Here is a 16,773-nt window from a genome sequence, read left to right as displayed (position 1 = left end):
TGTGTATGGCAGATAAGAGATGAAGATAGAAGAGGTAAGGTATGGAACCAACAGATAAAACCCGCAACTTTTGAGTTAAAGAAAACCATTGACGCCTTAGTCATACTTGCAGGTAAGGTTTCAGAATATAACGCAAAAATGAACCCACAATGTTCAAAATGTAAAGCAGCAATGAGGAAATATAACTACTCCGTCAAAGAGATAGAACGTATGCGAAAAGACTACGCTGACTTAAAGAAAGAAGCAGAGAAACCAGCAGAAGATAAAATGGACATGTTAGCATTTCTGAACAAAAACTATCCAACTGCTGACGATTTCCTTCTTTCAGATGTCAAGAAGAAATATAAAGAAACCTTCGGCATTGTTAAAACATTCGATGTACTAAAAGAAGAAATAGAAGCTACGAAACTGTTTAGGATTTCAAATATACATCGTACAATTCATGTAAGACGCTTGTGAAAAAGAGGTGAAAAAAGAGGTGAAAAAACGGGTGAGATCTCACCTCTTCACCTAAAATATATTTTTGGGTCATTTACACTCATTGACGAAGAAATCTTGACAACATGACATTTTGACAACATCGTAGAAAACACGCAAAACTCTTGAATTTTGTATAAAAAAAGCAACCGCCGGAATTCCGCGGGTTGGTATATTCTTCACAAAATGCTTGTTTTGAGGTCGAGCCATTTTTGGCTCCACCTGTTTTTTCAACCAAAACTCATTTTTGTCTGATTTACGCTCATGTTTGACAAAACATATACGATGAAATCTATTTCCTGTGTTGTTGTCAAAATGTCATGTTGTCAGTAATTTTAAGAGAAGTTCATTTGACCGAGGCACATAGGCACATAGGCACACCAAAACTCATTTTTGCTGAAAAAATGACCAAATTTCATGAATTTCCTCATATGTTTGCTACCCTCGAAAAACCGAGGATAGAGATTCCGTACGAAAACAGTGAAAAATTGCGACCCCGACTTTTACAGGGGTCGCCTAAAACTTATGAAATAACTGTTTTTTTGACGAAGAGAACTTTTGCACTTCGTAAAAAAAAATGACGTTTACCATGTAAAACGCTTATGAAATAACTGTTTTTTTGACGAAGAGAACTTTTGCACTTCGTAAAAAAAATGACGTTTACCATATACTACGCTTATGAAAATCGTGAAAAATTGCGACCCGAGGAAAACCGCGGGTCGAGATTCCGTACGAAAATCGTGAAAAAAACACATGAAAATCGTGAAAAATTGCGAGTAGGTGAAAAACCCTGGTCGCCTAAAAATGACGTTTACCATATACTACGCTTATGAAAATCGTGAAATTTTGACGAAGTGTTAAAGTTCACTTCGTCAAAAAAATAGCGTTTACCATATACTACGCTTATGAAAATCGTGAAATTTTGACGAAGAGAACTTTTGCACTTCGTAAAAAAAATGACGTTTACCATATACTACGCTTATGAAAATCGTAAAAAATTGCGAGTACGTTAAAAACCGTAGTCGCCTAAAACTCATGAAAATCGTAAAAAAAACTCATGAAAATCGTAAAAAATTGCGACCCTCGGTTTTCCGAGGAACGCCTAAAAATGACGTTTACCATATACTACGCTTATGAAAATCGTGAAATTTTTACGAAGTGAACTTTAACACTTCGTCAAAAAAATAGCGTTTACCATATACTACGCTTATGAAAATCGTGAAATTTCTCTAGGCCGATTTTTATCGGCCTTGCATAAAACTCATGAAAATCGTGAAAAATTGCGACCCCGACTTTTACAGGGGTCGAGATTCCGTACGAAAATCGTCAAAAAAATCCCTGAAATCATGAATTTCCTCAAGATAGAAAAAATAAAAAAATAACGCTAGTTTTTTTAAAATATTTTTTTTTATTTTGTATGTAAGAACAGGAAAATGACAAACACTGAGTTTGAAACAGTTAAAAAGATAGACAATGAGACCAAAGTGGTTAGAATTGGTGATTTAAACGTAAGATACTCAAAGAAATACAAAAAATATTCTTTGTCAGACATTTTATCTCCATCTGGAAAGAGAGCAAAGGACTGGGTTAGAAATGCTTCTAGTCAGAAAATTTTGACAAGAAATCCTGAGCTTTTGATATCGGTAAGATTTCATGGAACTACAGCATATCTTATAGACAAAAGTCTTATACCACTAGTTTTGTTCTGGATTGACCCAGTTGTTGGATATAATTTCATAACATATGGTTCATTCGATACTGAACGTTGCAGTGAGGGCTTACTTTATATCGTTCAGAAACCGAAGGACTTCAATACAAAGAGATATAAGATAGGAAGAACATTTAATATAACTAAAAGATATGACAGTACAGTCAATAGAGTTAAGGTTGTGTTTGTAAATGATATGAGAGCTGCAGAAACAGAACTGCTTGAAGTTTTTGAGAAAAGGTATGGTGCTCCCACGAAAGGTAAAGAAACGTTTGAAGTAGATGAGATAGATAGTGCTATAAAATTATTTGACGAAGTTGCTGAAAAATACATGTAAAGCGTTTATTTTTCAAGCTTGACACCAAAGATGGCTCAGGTAGCTCTATAAGGTAAATTGTCTTGTCCGAGTCCTTCTGGCATTCCGAGTCCTTCCTTCCGACAGGAAAAGTTTTTCTTTCCAACAGGAAAAGTCCTTCCTTCCAACAGGAAAAGTTTTTCTTTCCAACAGGAAAAGTTTTTCTTTCCAACAGGAAAAGTCCTTCCTTCCAACAGGAAAAGTTTTTCTTTCCAACAGGGAAAAGTCCTTCCTTCCAACAGGAAAAATTTTTCTTTCCAACAGGAAAAGTTTTTCTTTCCGACAGGAAAAATTTTTTCTGTTGTCCGTCCGTAAACCATTCAAATTTTCGAAAATTGAGAACTTTTTGGCCGACCTTCAGGAAAAGTTTTTCTTTCCAACAGAAAAATTTTTCTTTTCCGACAAAAAGTTTTTCTTTCCAACAGGAAAAGTTTTTCTTTCCAACAGGAAAAGTCCTTCCTTCCAACAGGAAAAGTTTTTCTTTCCAACAGGAAAAGTTCTTCCTTCTGGCATTCCGAGTTCTTCTTCCGACAGGACACAAACGGATGGCTGACGTACCACCAACCGAGTCCATTCCAAAGCCAGAAGAACCGAAAGCCCCAGCACCACAACAGACTAAGAACTCAACACTTACATTTTTTACGCTTGACTTTTTACAATTTTGAACTTTGTTCGCGTAGATATGAATTCTGAAAGAAGTATGAGGGTCTTGTATGACTTTGTACCTCTCCCATAGTTCATGTCTGTCAAACTTACCTGCCATGGACCCTTCATAAGTTCCATGAAATCGTCTTCGACAATCCGGGGAAAAGTATAATATCAGTAAGTATTCTCTTTACATCCTTACTTAAACTTGCTGTCTGTACACAAATGACAACAGAGATGTTAAAGTGTCTGAGCTTTCTTAAGAATTCGACACATGTCTTGTTCTCTATTCTTTAACAAAGGATGAGAAGCAAAGTCATCTAAGATAAGAAGACATCTGTGAGGGTAAGTCTTCCAATCGTAAGATTGCAATTTCTTCGAAATGTATTCTATCTCTTTTCTGTTTGTTTCTGAAGTGTTTCTTCTCTAATATCTCTGCATTTCCTCATTTGGGTCTTTAAACTTAGAATTGACATACTCATTTTAGCATTGTACTTCAAAACTCTTCTTTGGTACTTCTTTATCCAATCTAACAACTCAGAGTCTTTTATACATACTAGTTTTGACTTCTTTATAATATCTTTGAACGAATTGACGGTTTGGTCAAATTGACCTGAAGTACTACAAATGACTACTAAACTCATAGAATGGGTTCTTCTCATCTAGTTCTTGTTGTTGTGCAGCCATTTTAAGATAATGAAAGTCTTACCCGACCCAGGTGGTGCAATTAGACCTGTTATACCATTCTGAGCAAATAAGAACTTGTCATGTATGGTTTTATCTGAGCATTTTCCAACTTCCTCTTGTTCTTATTTAAAACATTCTCAAATTTCTTGTCAATGTCAGCAAACTTTTTTTCTAACATATTTTAGAAAAATTAAAACTTTATCTTTTAGAAAATGGTCTAGCGATTTTCGCCATCTATATTCGAGACAAGCTTTTCGACAGCAAAACATCTGTAGACCATAAAATCTTACATAGTGTAAACAAGAAAGGTGAATTTGTTCTAAAGTTCTGTTTCTGGGAATATGACAAGAACCATAAAACATTAAGCAGAGCAGTCTTAAAATTTGTCAATGACAGACTTGTTGACAGAGATGACGCCTCTTGGAGAGATGAAGTCCAACAAAACTTCTTAGAATGCAAAGAAACACATGCGCTGTTCTTGAAGATGAAATAGAAAACAGAATAGAAGAGCTATTAAAGGACAAAGAACTTTTACATAAATATGGTTCGGAGAAGTTTGACATAACTCCACCAGAAAGGAAGAAGAGAGAAAAGAAAGAAAAGAAAGTAGAAGAAGAGAAGAAAGAACCAGAGCCAGAGAAAAAGAAATTTGACATGTAAAAATAAAATTTTATTTTTAGAACATTTCTGGGTCAATGTCAATGTTCTCTTCCTCTTTAGGAGCAAACACCGGCTTAGACTCTAAATCTTTTACCCAATTTACCTTGAACTTCAACTATCTTAGACTCATAATATTCATAGTCGTCTGCTTTCTTTGGTTCATAAGGTATAACAAGTTTGTATGCTTTGCCTTCTTTAAGGTTTGAAAACCTTCTGTCAAAACTTTCTTTGACTGTTAACAAACCTTCTATGTCTAAGTCTTCAAATTTCGCACCATTTTTAGTCACAATAGCAAACTTAACCGGTTCGATGTTCCAAACTTTTCAAATGTAGACTTTTCAAAATGGTAGAAGTAAACATTCAAATATGTGAATGGGTCTAGTTCTTCTTTAAGTCCTGACATGTACTTGTTTACTGAGATGAATTTCGTCATCTTTTCTATCGGATAAAAAAAATATTTTTTTTTAAAATTTACTCAGAAAAATTTTTCTTTGTATATACACCATTCTGTATGTCTAAAAGACTTTTGACATTTGCCAAGAATGTTCGTTTAGACGCTGTCATATAACCATACTCTTGACAATACTGTTTATACGAATCGTACAATGACCTTTCATCTAAACACTCAAAGTCAGTTTCATCTATGAACAGTTCATATACACTCTTGTTGCTTCTAACAATGTTTGTCTCTCTTCGGTATGTGGAATTTGTCTTGGATTGAACTTTGAAATATCTAATGTCATGAAATATGAGAACAAGTGGTTGTAAAAGTCAGATGTCAAAGTTTCTGCTAAGTCGTCAAAATATTCTGTATCTTGCATATGAGAATCTGACGTTCTGACAACTACATATCTTCTGTCAGAACTTTCTAACTTCATCGGAACAGCGTTGTTTGAAACCATGACGAAGTTTGCAACATTTTCACAAACTCTTTGGTCTTTATATTTCTTTCAACAACTCCAACTTTGTCTGTTATAAGACTCTTCAAGCATCTGAGTTCAAAAAACTTTTGTTGTATCTATACTTTGAAAGTTCGTTACATACTATAAGTTCATATTCTCTATTGAAGAGTTAAATTTACCGCAGATGTTTCTAAGTTTGTCATATTAGGGTTCGAATAGCCCTCTAACAGTTTGCATAAGATATCTGTAAAGAAAGTGTTCTTACCAGTTCCTTGTTTTCCAATTATGAGAGCAGTTTCATTTTTAGCACTTGGATGTTGTAAGATGTTTGCAAACCAACATAAGATATACTCATAGACTCTTTCGTTTCCATTGCATATAATTTCTTTGACATGGTCTAACCAAGCTTCTATAACATTTTCTTTCCATTCTACTTGTTCGTATTTATATCCAGTGAAGATAGAATAGAAGTTTGGAGAAGGTGTATAGAACTTTATACCACGAACTGAAAAATCTTCTAACTTTGACAATAAGATATCCCAAGCATCTAACATCTTCATACCAACTTGTACGACTTTTATTTCTTAAGTTTCTGTCTGCATTCTTGTTCAGACACTATTGTTGCTCTTGGTTTGTTAAAGACTACATCCCATTCTTTCATAACATAACATTCTGGGGCAGAGTCGACATAAATGACTAAACGTTTCAAAATTCTCGACTGCTTTGTTATAGTCTCTAAATGGACACATATTTTCTGAAGGCTTGGAAGTCATAAAAATCTGAAACATCTATTCTGTACTTTTTTATAAAAATAAAAAAAAATATTTTTTTATTCTTGACTTGTTGTTGCATTTGTTGTTCTTGAGCTATTTGTTGTTGAAGTTGTTCTTGTAGTACAATACTTTCACCAGTTGCATCTTCCAATTCGAAACTTTCTGCCGTCATTGACAAATACATAGGACATAAAAGTTTTACAGGAACAAAGTTTGCGTCAACTAAGGTTAAGTTTATGTTTGCTAAAGTGTTTGAGTTTACTAAAGCTGAAAACTCTGCATTCGAATGAACAATAGGCAAACCAGCAGAGAAAGTGTTGTTTATACGCATGAGTATCTTTTGGTCATAGTAGTTCTCTGTCGACATTCGAATAACACTTTGAACCTAAGTTTGAAACAATATATAAAATAGGTGTACTTAAAGTCAATGGAACAGATAGACCTTGTATGACACCTTTTCCTGTTATAGGAAAACTGTTCGGTAGTAAAAACCAGATATAAGTTTTGTATTATAGCTCATATCGTTTATAGTAAACTCGGTCGGACATCCAAACATAATGAAACCTGCTCTAGTTGCAGCACATGTTACATCCGTCCTTAAAGTATTAAATAAGTCAACAAAACCTGTTGGTGGTATATCTGAGTAAGTATCTTCAAAGAAGTATTTTTTACCATTCACAACAACAAAGTCTTCTGGTGTCAAAAGAGCAAACAGGCTTTAGTCGTCATTGTGTTTAAGGTTAGTTTACAATACCGTCCTTGAGGACTTGTAAGTTTGTTGTTATAGAATTATATGACTCAGGGTTTTAGTCGTAATAGTATAAACCACTATGTCTTCTGCCATTTACTTAGCAACTAAATTTAATGAAATGTGTGGTCGTCAAATATTTTTATAACGTCTGGGAAACTATATTTTAAGTTCAACGTCTCACCTCCTTTCATAACGTATATCTTGTCAATGACATTATATGAAACACCACAGCAAGCAATGTCGGGTTCCTATTTCTTTGATGTTTATATCGTCTGCCTCTGTCAAAAGTTTCAATAGTTCTTTCAAAACTTCATGAGTGCAATGACATATGAGCACTTTTACAGGGTTGTGTTCGACCAAGTTTAACATTATACCTAAAGCTTTGACAAATCTTCTCCTGAGTTTTAAGTTTGTCTTTAAGTTGTTGGTAGTCATTTCGAATATCTGCAACAGAACTTAACTCTCTGCTAACTTCAGGGTATGTTGGTTGTTCTTTTACAGGAACTATTGTTATACCATCTTCGTCTTCGTATGGTTTCCCCACTTCAACATCTCTGTCTTTGACATTGACAACAACACTTTGACTGTTTGTTTGAGTTGGTGAATTTAACTTCACATCTGCCACCGCCATTAAACCTTTTGAAACACTTACGCTTCTATTTTTCGGAAATGACATTTTACTTCGAATAAAAATATGGACGTATTCGAGTATCTCTTCGAATTGAAGCAAAACAAAGTTTACACACACAAACAATACAAATACATTGACAGAATAGTTCTTTACACAAACAATGGAAAATGTTATAGAATAGCAGTCTTTGCTGAACCTAAATATTTTCATAAAGCAAAGAAAGTTGGTATAACTGAAATGGTGAAAGTTCTTGAAGCAGACAAAAATATAACTTCAAAACTTACAGATATTACTAAAGGAAAGTTTATAATACAATATTATGTCAAAACTGGCGTACTGTCAATATTTGACGGAGAGAAGTCAGTTCAAGAACAACTTACTGACCTGGCCAAAATCTGCTCGATGGAAGCTGTCGTTATGCCAATCTGAGGAGCCCCAGCAGGTTTCATCGAACGAATTTTCAAAAGAGCATCTTCCGTGAAAAGTGCTATTGGTTTTGTAAACTTCTTTGCTTTCAATTCATCTGGACCGTCTCTGTCACCAGTATATTGTATTTGAACTGTACCAACAGTTGAAATACCACCCATAAAGTTTCTGAGTCAGCAAATGGAATGCCAAGCCAAAAGTTTGAAGTTCTGAACGTCTCCATTTGTAGTTGATTTTTTGACCTCCTGTATGAGTCCATACTTTCACATATGGCATAATAGAACTTTGCATTTCAGGGTTAATGGTTGTTGTGAAGTTGTTGTTAAAGTTCATAGCATCTAATGTCAAGTTGTATGACCTCATATCTTCAACTGTAGAATATTCTTCTCTTGGATAATATTTCCATCTATGTTTATATGATATTTAATACCGGGGTTGTAGAAACAAGAATAGTCATTTATAGTTCGTCTGAACAGTACAAACATAGTATCTGCATGTTTCATTGCAGTTGTTAAAGCAATATCTGTTCTTGCACCTGGGTCAGCACTTTGGTTTCCAACTTCACCTGCAAAGTCTTTGACAGATATTTGGTGTATAGGGAACATAAGTGGAACTGCAATATATTTGGCAGCTAAAGCATTTGAAATATCTGGGTCCAACATATAGACTGCAAGTCTGCTTTCTATTCTCTTGCATTCAAACTTTTCGCATGTGAACTTAACTGGGTCCCAAGCATCTCCAGCAGCATTGAAATAATAGTTTACTTCAGTGTTGAGGTTTGAGAAACCAAAGTTTAAGTCAACTTTGTCTTTGCAAAAGTCACAGAACTTGGCTCCACCAGTTCCAGCTACAGTAAGAGTGAATGGGTCTTGTGTTGGTGCAATGACTAAGTTATTTTTGCTTGGAGTAAGTTCGATAGAAATTTTTCCTGCCCAGTTTGGCAAGTATCTTAAAAACCTGAAGATGAGGAAAGATGACAAAGGAACTCTAAGTTTCAGTTTTACTTTAGTGACAGCATTTCCATCTGAACCAGAAAGGTTAACATAAACTCCTGGAACGTTAGGGTCAAGTCTTCTTATTTTCTCAATGGTTGCATACTGGTCTGTTTGTTCTCTAGCTTGTGGTTGTACTGAGTTTCTCAAAGCGAACCATTCATAGTTTGCCCATGTTACTGTTTGAACTAAGTCAGAGTTAGAATATATCTTATATCCCATAAAAACTTCTGGAGCATATTGGTATCCGACATAGAAAATTCCATTGCAACCTTTCTTGTCAGACAACTTGGCAGAAGGTTTTATTTCAATGTCTTGTTCCACGTATAAGAATGAGTTGTCAATAAAAAAATGTGAAACCTGTCGCAAGCAATATCTACTGTTGTTGAAGAACCTTCTCCAAACTCACCTACGTTTCCGTAAGAAACAGCAGTTGTATATTCGTAAGTTCCAGGAACTATTTTCTGACCTTCTAATGGCATTGTCGCATTCGTTATACCATTCGGAAACATTTCCATTCATGGCATCCAAAACTGTTGGCGTTATATTCTGAGCGGCGTACATTTCATATGGGTAAAAATATAGAATAGTTGAATTTATATGTCATAATAGAACCCACGTGGACCAAGCTTTACTTTCTTCTGGCTGAGTTTTTAACTCTTCTTTTTCCTTCATTGCCACTACTTTCACTAGATGAAGTTACTTCTTCACTACTTTCACTTTGTTCTACTCTTCTCTTCTTCTTTGGTAACTTGCCCTCTGCTTCAAGTTGTTGCATCTTTGCCTCATGTTCACCTAGTATGTTGTAAATTTCCCATGTCCTTTTTGCCTTTGGGCTCTGGTCGCCCATCTCAGGTAACCTATATCCTAGAAAGATTTTGTCATAGTTTGTATTTGAGTCTTCGCGTATTGTTTGCATGACTCTTTCCTGAGTTTCCGGTTCAAGCTCTTCAAACAGAGCCTGTCCATATGGAATAAGCTCGTTTCCAAATATATGTTTTTGTAGCCATTCTGGTTTTCTTTCCATGTTACCAACAATATCTTTTGTGAATGGGAAAGCTTTTACCCAACGTTTCAGTCTTGCGTCATTTATTTCTGTAGTTGGTTTTATTTTGTCAAGGAACATGTTTTTCAATACTAACATTTCATTTGGTACTGTCCATTTGAGTTTTCTTAAATATTCATCCCTTCTCGGTTCATTGTCTGCAAAGTAAGTTTTTATGACATTTTGTAAACTTTCGTTTGCAAGGTCATGTACAATAGGTTCTCTTCCTTCTTTCTCCCTAACTTTCTTTCTAAACTCTTCACCAAATATACCATCTCTATGGTTCTGTGTAGTTCTTTGAGATAAATGTTTTAGAACGTCAGGTGTTATATTTCCATCAGCCATGTTCATTTCATACTGGTCCAAAATATCTGCATCTTTCATATCTTTCAATGGCATTAAAGCCGCGCTGAAAATACCAGCTATATCTGGTTCACCATTCACTTCCATTGCGTCTACAACTTCTTGGAATTGTGGTTGTAAGTTTATGAACCACCTATCCGGGTTAGCTTTATGACCCCATCTCATTGTAGTTCCATAGTCTGCAGAAACAAAAGTAGGTTTGTTTCCATCTTGGTTAGGTTCTGAATGAACTTTAAACAATGTTTCATTTCTATATGTTTTGTTGAAATTTAACCTTTTATTTTCACCGAGTTCATCCAAAGATTGAACGTTGTATGGTCGTAAGTAAAAAGGGTTGTTGTATTTGCGTACATTTTCTTTCAGTACTTCCATTCTATGCTGGATATTTTCATCTGATGTTGGAGTCTTTTGTATGTCGGCAAACATTTTTCGATATTCTTCTACTATGTCAGCCGAATTTTTTTTAGACTCTTGGAAAGATTCCATATTCACCTCATACTCTTGTTGAGGGTCAAGATTTTTCGGCTGTTCCAAATCTTCATCTAGTTCTGTGAAGTTAGTTTCCAAAGGAGGGACTTGTTTGTTTCCTTCAGGCTCTTCTAGCTGTTGTTGCTGAACTATTTCTTCCATGTCTGGTTGTATCTGAACTTCTTCCTGTGGAGTTTCTTGTACCTCATCTGCTGGCATTTCATATATTCCGAGACCGTTTTTAACAAGTTCCCTATCTAAGTCATCCGGACTCATAAACCTTTCTTCTTTCGTTCCGTCTCTATTTTTTACGCGTTTCATGAAGAGAGTTGAATTGTCATTTAGCTCTGACACCAAATATCTCGGAGTAAATTCAGTCATGTCATTTGGATGATATGCTATTAAATCATATCCCTTAGCGAGCTTGTATTTTCCAGGTTTGAAATTATATCCCATTTGGTGCTGAGCCATAAAGCTAAATAGGTTCGGGTCAGTATTTCCTTCCTTGAACTTTCTAATAGCTTCTTTATATCTGTCACTAAAGTCAAGAGTATCTGGGTAACCATAGTCTTCTTTAAGCATTTTTAAGAAATCTTGGTTTCCTTGTTCTCTACTTCTTTTATGTCCTTGCTCTGTTTGTGGTTGTTGTTGTGCAGGGTTTTGAACTGTTGGTTGTTGTGCAGGGTTTTGAACTGTTTGTGGTTGTTGTTGTGCTGGATTTGGTGCATGCCTGTGTCTGTGTCCATGTGACGATGTAAATGTTTTAGGTAGTCCTGGTGCAGGTGCTTCTCTTGGAGGGTTTGGTGGTATATAGGTTCCACTAGCTAGTATATAAGTTCCACCAGCTGGCACATATGTTCCATCTGCAGCGTAATGTCCTACCCGACTTTTCGTTTTTAAGAAAGCATTTACTAGGTCTGTTTTGGTCTGTTGTAACTCTTTTTCTTGACTTTCCACAACAGTTGCTCTAACGGCGTCATAGGCACTTTGAACTGCCTGTCTCGTTGCTGCATCTGTTATTTTCGTCATATTTTGTGCTACTTCTCTTAACTCGTTGTCGAAACCTTCAGCCTTCTGTTTCTTTCCAGATGAGAAGTCGTTCACTAGTTTCACCTTACTATGAAGAGCTTCGAAGGCGTTCTTAAAGTCAGCATTTGTTAAAGCTTCATTTGAACTGTCTTCATCCGCTTGTATTTTTGTCCTTATTGACCCTATAAGTTGGGCTGCTTTGGCGTTGGCTTGGGCATCTAACCAGTCATTGTTAGCTTTTATATATTCTGCGCTTTTCATTGCCTTTTGCATAGCCGCGTCGTCATTTTTACTTTCTTGTGCTAAGTTTTCATACTGTACGGTTTGGTTTTGCAACTGTAAAAGTTTTTCTGCCTTTACATTTGCTTCAACTTCTTTTTATACTCATCGCTATCCATATATGTCTTCAGGGCTTTTTGTTTTATCTCTTCATCTTTCAGTACTTTATATTGAGTAGTATGGTTTTTCAAATTTATGACATCTTGTTCCATTTTTGCTACTTCTGCTGCTTTTTCTGACACTTTTTTCGCATATTCCTCTGTACTTAGTTCTTTCAGTTGTTCTTCTTTCTTCTTTTTCTCTACGTTTAACTCATTGAGTTTCTTTGTGTGTCTGTCATATTCTAGTTTCTTTTCGTTTTCACTTATTTGCTTCTGTATGTCTATGTTTGACTTTTTGACATCTGATATTTGATTTTTGAGTGAACTCAAATTCATTTGACTTTGAGGGTTATAGGCTGTTCCGTCTGCGGCTCCACCATAGCCTGCCATTTTCGCTAAAAGTGCCGCTCTTAAACCTCCACTCTGTGCACCAAAAACTCGGTTTAAAAGCATAGGATTGCTTGACATTTGTTGCAACATAGTGGGGTCATTCAGCATTTGTTGTTGCAACTGTTGTTGTGGTGTTAGTCTTACTATTGGATGTTTCAATGCTCTCTTCCTCTTACGTATATTCTTACGTAGCTTACGTGGCATTTTAAGTGAAGTAAAAAAGAGGCTTTTGACAGATGTTTATATGACACTTTCTCCGGTTTATAGGACCTCTCTCATATTCTATCTTATCGTAAATAAAATCATAGTCATGTATGTCCTCTAACCATCTCATAACGGTTTCCAAACCACTTTTATCGGATGTAAAGTAAAAACATGGATGGTTATGTAAAACGTCTAAAGTTTCTAAAGAGTCTCTCACAGTATACTTCTTTGGAACGCCCGTAACTTTTCTGTAGCGACGATAGACCCTTACTTGTCCGGACATAGTTATACTATTTTGAGTCCTCTACCGAAAAGTCAACAGCAACGACTTTCAAAAATTTTTAAGGGCTAGAAGGGGCGCAGCCCCTGGAAGCCCGACAACACCCAAAAAACCTCATTTTATACCTCATTGCATACTAAACATCTTTGGGGCTAGAGGGCACGAAGTGCCTGGAGGCCCCACTCCCTTTTTTTTTTTTTTTTTTTTTTTTTTTTTTTTTTTTTTGAGGCCAAAGAATTTCATGAATTTACATATCATCCAAATAAAGTTTCAGAACTAGAAAATGAAAAACTTCAGAAAAAATTAAACGATAGACTTTCAAATGATCGTATTGAAAAAATAAATAAACTAGCAGAAGTTGCATTTAATAATGAAATATTTGATGAATATAACCTTGAACTCAGTGATGGACTTTAAGTCCTGGGCACTTTGTGCCTTGGGCTTTAAGGACCCGGGCTCAACGAGTTATGATTTATGAAATCAATTATTTGATTCATTCTTTCTTCAATCTCTTCTATTCTTTTTGTTAAATCATCAATTTTCATTAATGAGGTGATTCTTGATTGAGGAATAGATTTTAAACTAACAACACCTTTTATTTTTGAAATTTTGAATCCATCAACTTTAAACATTTTATTCAATTTACATGTTGTCAATTCTTCAAATAATTTTTTATTATTAGCATAATAGTCATTAAATTCTTCAACAGATGAAAAAATTTTTGTTTCAGTAATGGGTTTAACAATGTTTATTTTATTTTGAACATCTTCACTTTCATTTATTTCTTCCTTCTCTGTTTCATTTATTTTTAATATTGGTTTCATTTATCATTAAATAAAAATTAGAATATAAGTGATGAAATATATTTTTTAATTAATATTAAATCAGAAATGGCGGCAGGATTCTTTAAAAAGTTATGGGAAGGAATTAAGAAAGCAGCAAGTTGGGTTCATCAGAAAATAATAAAACCCATTGCAAACTTTTTGGCACCAGTAGCGAAAACGGCAGGAACTATAATTGGTGGAGTATTAGGTGCTAAAGCAGGTAATCCAGCGATGGGAGCACAAGCAGGTAACGCAGTTGGTGGAATTGCTGAAGGAATACTTAATAAAATAGGAGGAAAGTAGTGGAAAAATAAATATTATTTTTATCTCAATATCGGTTGTAGTCTTTGATAAACTTTTGCTCCCTTATTTAAAACTTCTCTTACCGGAACATTAGGTGCTATTTGTTCCACAACGTCACTAATTGCTTCTTTATTCTTAAATATCCAATTTGCTCCCTTCTTCATTGTTTCCCAAACTTTATGCGCTCCTCTTTTTACTTTATCCCATAATTTTTTAAAGAATCCTGCAGCCATACTTGATTATTTCATTAAAATTAAAAATTCATTTTCATCTTTTAATTTTGATTTTTTTATTTCATCATAAATGACGACTAACTATTTGGTGCCAAACACTAAACCGATTAATGGAAATGTATTTCATTCATTCGAAAAGATAAATGAAATATTCGCAAAGAATGACGGTAGAAGATATTATAGAGAACTTGAAAGTTCATGCTATGACTCTGATGCTCCATATTTTGATGATAAACAAACTCATTTAAGAATTACAAATCCGGCTCATGATGTGAACCAATTAGGTGACACATATATTAAACGTAAAGTTAAAGCAACTTTAGTTTCAAATAAAGCTTTCACATGTGATGCCGCTTTTAAATGCATGCGTTTATTCGTTGGTTATAAATCATCAAATCAAAACTTTAAGCAATTAGAAGTAGAAACCGAAAGAGGTGATGCCGGCTATCTTCAGATGGATTGTGCCCGTGAATCTTTCGCATTTGCAACATATAAACCAAAATCGGAAAGGAAAGTTAAAAAGTTTGTTCATTCATTATATAACAATGTCCAAAAATATGATAACTCAGTATGTGGTAAATATATTGACCCCTCGGAAGTTTTCAAGAGAGCAAATGAAGAAGTTGATATCACTTTTGATATGATTATTCCAGTAAACGATTTGTTAGCATTTCAGGCGTTCGACGATTATCCTAAATCATTTGGTGATATCATTCTTAAATATTATGTTTTCAGGGATACTTTGGTATTTTGCCAAGTTGACCCGTTAAGAGTTGCTGATTTACAAAATTACGTTTATGAAAAGATAACTGATGAAAATTATGAAAAGATTATGAATCATGTTTATAAATACGATCGCAAATTCCAACAAATCGGACTTCCTGCAAAATTAATTACAAGCTTAGCCGCTACATCTGCTGACGCAACAGTTGAAGACGTTATTATTTCATGCACAAAGATGGAAGTTTTAGAGGATAAATGTATTACACCAGGATATGGTTTAATTGAAGAATCAGTTAAAGCAATACCACGTTTATTCAGTAAGGAAGATCCATTCATGATTCCAGCTCAACATATTGACGTTCGCTCACTAAATGGAGGTTGCATCACTCCTGAAGGTATCAGCTCTGATTTCTCATATGCTCTTCATAATGTTACAGATATTGTGTTAGCATTTCCGAAGAATGCAATGCAAAGAACAGTTTTAGAAAATCCAATGCTTCGAGGTCTTCAGGTCACTATAGATTCCAGAAACTTCCCCGATCAAGCGATGACCACAGTGGGTGACATATTCTTTACACGTATGCTTCAAGCTTCTGATTTAGATGGAGTGAATGAATGCACGGAAGAATACGAGGACTCATTAACTAGACCACTGAATGATGATAATGGCACGCCATTAGCTAGAACATGGAAAGACCAAACTTCATTCTTATGCACTATTCCAGTTCAACGTGATGGAGCGGGTATATTCTTTGATGGATTAGAAACTTTCAACTCACAAGTTACAGTACAAGTGAAAGCTTATCCAATCATTCAGGGTGAAAATGACACTTACTGTTCAAAGGTGACAAATCCTCCTCAGGTTTGGTTTACTAGGACTACATATTGGACATGGACACCGGATGAAGGTTTGAAATATCATTCAACAGGTACACCACCACAGTATAGAAGTTCATATGATGAAATATTGATGAATAGAAATGTTTAAAATTATAAATTTATTTTTGATTAAATGGATTTCAATTCTGAAGAATTAACAGGAGTATATAATACATACATAGATGATATGATTAATGAAGCATTGAGTGATAATAGAAATGCTCTATCTAAGGAAAAATTAATGAAAATTCCATATTCTGAATGTTATTTAAATTCAATCACTGCAGCAATTGGTAAACAAAATAAAGGTAAAACATTAACGATATTAAAACAAATTATCATTATTGCTAACACTTCACCCTATTCACATGTGTTAATTTATATCAACCGTTCAGGTTCACCTTCAGATGATACATTTGAATCTTTAAAGCATTTAATCAAAATTCCAATTATTTATTTATCACAAGAAGAAGCGGAAGATTATTTGAAAAACTTTTTAATGTATAAAGAGTTATATAATACAATCAAGAAGCAAGGATTAGATGATAAAATTATTGATAAACAAAGGGATGAATTATTTGAAACACTTTCTATTTCAAATTTTGATAAAGAATTTTTGCATTCACTAATTTTTCTAGATGATGC

At 34.7% G+C, this 16,773-nt stretch overlaps 5 protein-coding genes and 1 pseudogene across 6 annotated transcripts, besides 3 other annotated features; 2 read left to right on the top strand and 4 right to left on the bottom strand.

Annotated features, from left to right (window-relative positions):
* Positions 1-13,383: part of a mobile genetic element that runs on past the window's edge.
* TVAGG3_0085800 (organellar and viral DNA polymerase type B) lies at positions 139-459 on the top strand (the record flags this gene model as incomplete). The annotated part of the gene is made up of 1 exon (XM_001292919.2): positions 139-459. One exon carries the CDS (start codon positions 139-141, stop codon positions 457-459), a length of 321 nt encoding a protein of 106 aa, XP_001292920.2.
* On the top strand, positions 1,911-2,522 carry TVAGG3_0085790 (organellar and viral DNA polymerase type B; the record flags this gene model as incomplete). The annotated part of the gene is made up of 1 exon (XM_051222251.1): positions 1,911-2,522. The coding sequence occupies one exon, from the start codon at positions 1,911-1,913 to the stop codon at positions 2,520-2,522; it is 612 nt and encodes a 203-aa protein (XP_051107237.1).
* On the bottom strand, positions 8,684-9,529 carry TVAGG3_0085780 (annotated as a pseudogene). Its single transcript has one exon. A coding segment is annotated over exon 1 (846 nt).
* TVAGG3_0085770 (protein of unknown function, DUF4106 family) lies at positions 10,694-11,465 on the bottom strand (the record flags this gene model as incomplete). Its single annotated transcript, XM_051222250.1, has 1 exon — positions 10,694-11,465. A coding segment is annotated over one exon (772 nt), but the record flags the coding sequence as incomplete, so codon positions are not given.
* TVAGG3_0085760 (protein of unknown function, DUF4106 family) lies at positions 11,468-11,629 on the bottom strand (the record flags this gene model as incomplete). The annotated part of the gene is made up of 1 exon (XM_051222249.1): positions 11,468-11,629. The coding sequence occupies one exon, from the start codon at positions 11,627-11,629 to the stop codon at positions 11,468-11,470; it is 162 nt and encodes a 53-aa protein (XP_051107235.1).
* On the bottom strand, positions 12,342-12,886 carry TVAGG3_0085750 (protein of unknown function, DUF4106 family; the record flags this gene model as incomplete). The annotated part of the gene is made up of 1 exon (XM_051222248.1): positions 12,342-12,886. A coding segment is annotated over one exon (545 nt), but the record flags the coding sequence as incomplete, so codon positions are not given.
* Positions 13,290-13,383: a terminal%2Cinverted (terminal inverted repeat of Maverick-3 transposon ID:TVAGG3_0085740).
* A 1,369-nt stretch (positions 13,384-14,752) lies between these two features.
* Positions 14,753-16,773: part of a mobile genetic element that runs on past the window's edge.

This window comes from Trichomonas vaginalis, chromosome IV (assembly GCF_026262505.1).
Source record: "Trichomonas vaginalis G3 chromosome IV, whole genome shotgun sequence".
Classification (NCBI taxonomy): domain Eukaryota; phylum Parabasalia; order Trichomonadida; family Trichomonadidae; genus Trichomonas; species Trichomonas vaginalis.
Note: the sequence above shows the minus strand (reverse complement) of the source record. Positions and strands in the feature narration are given on the sequence as shown.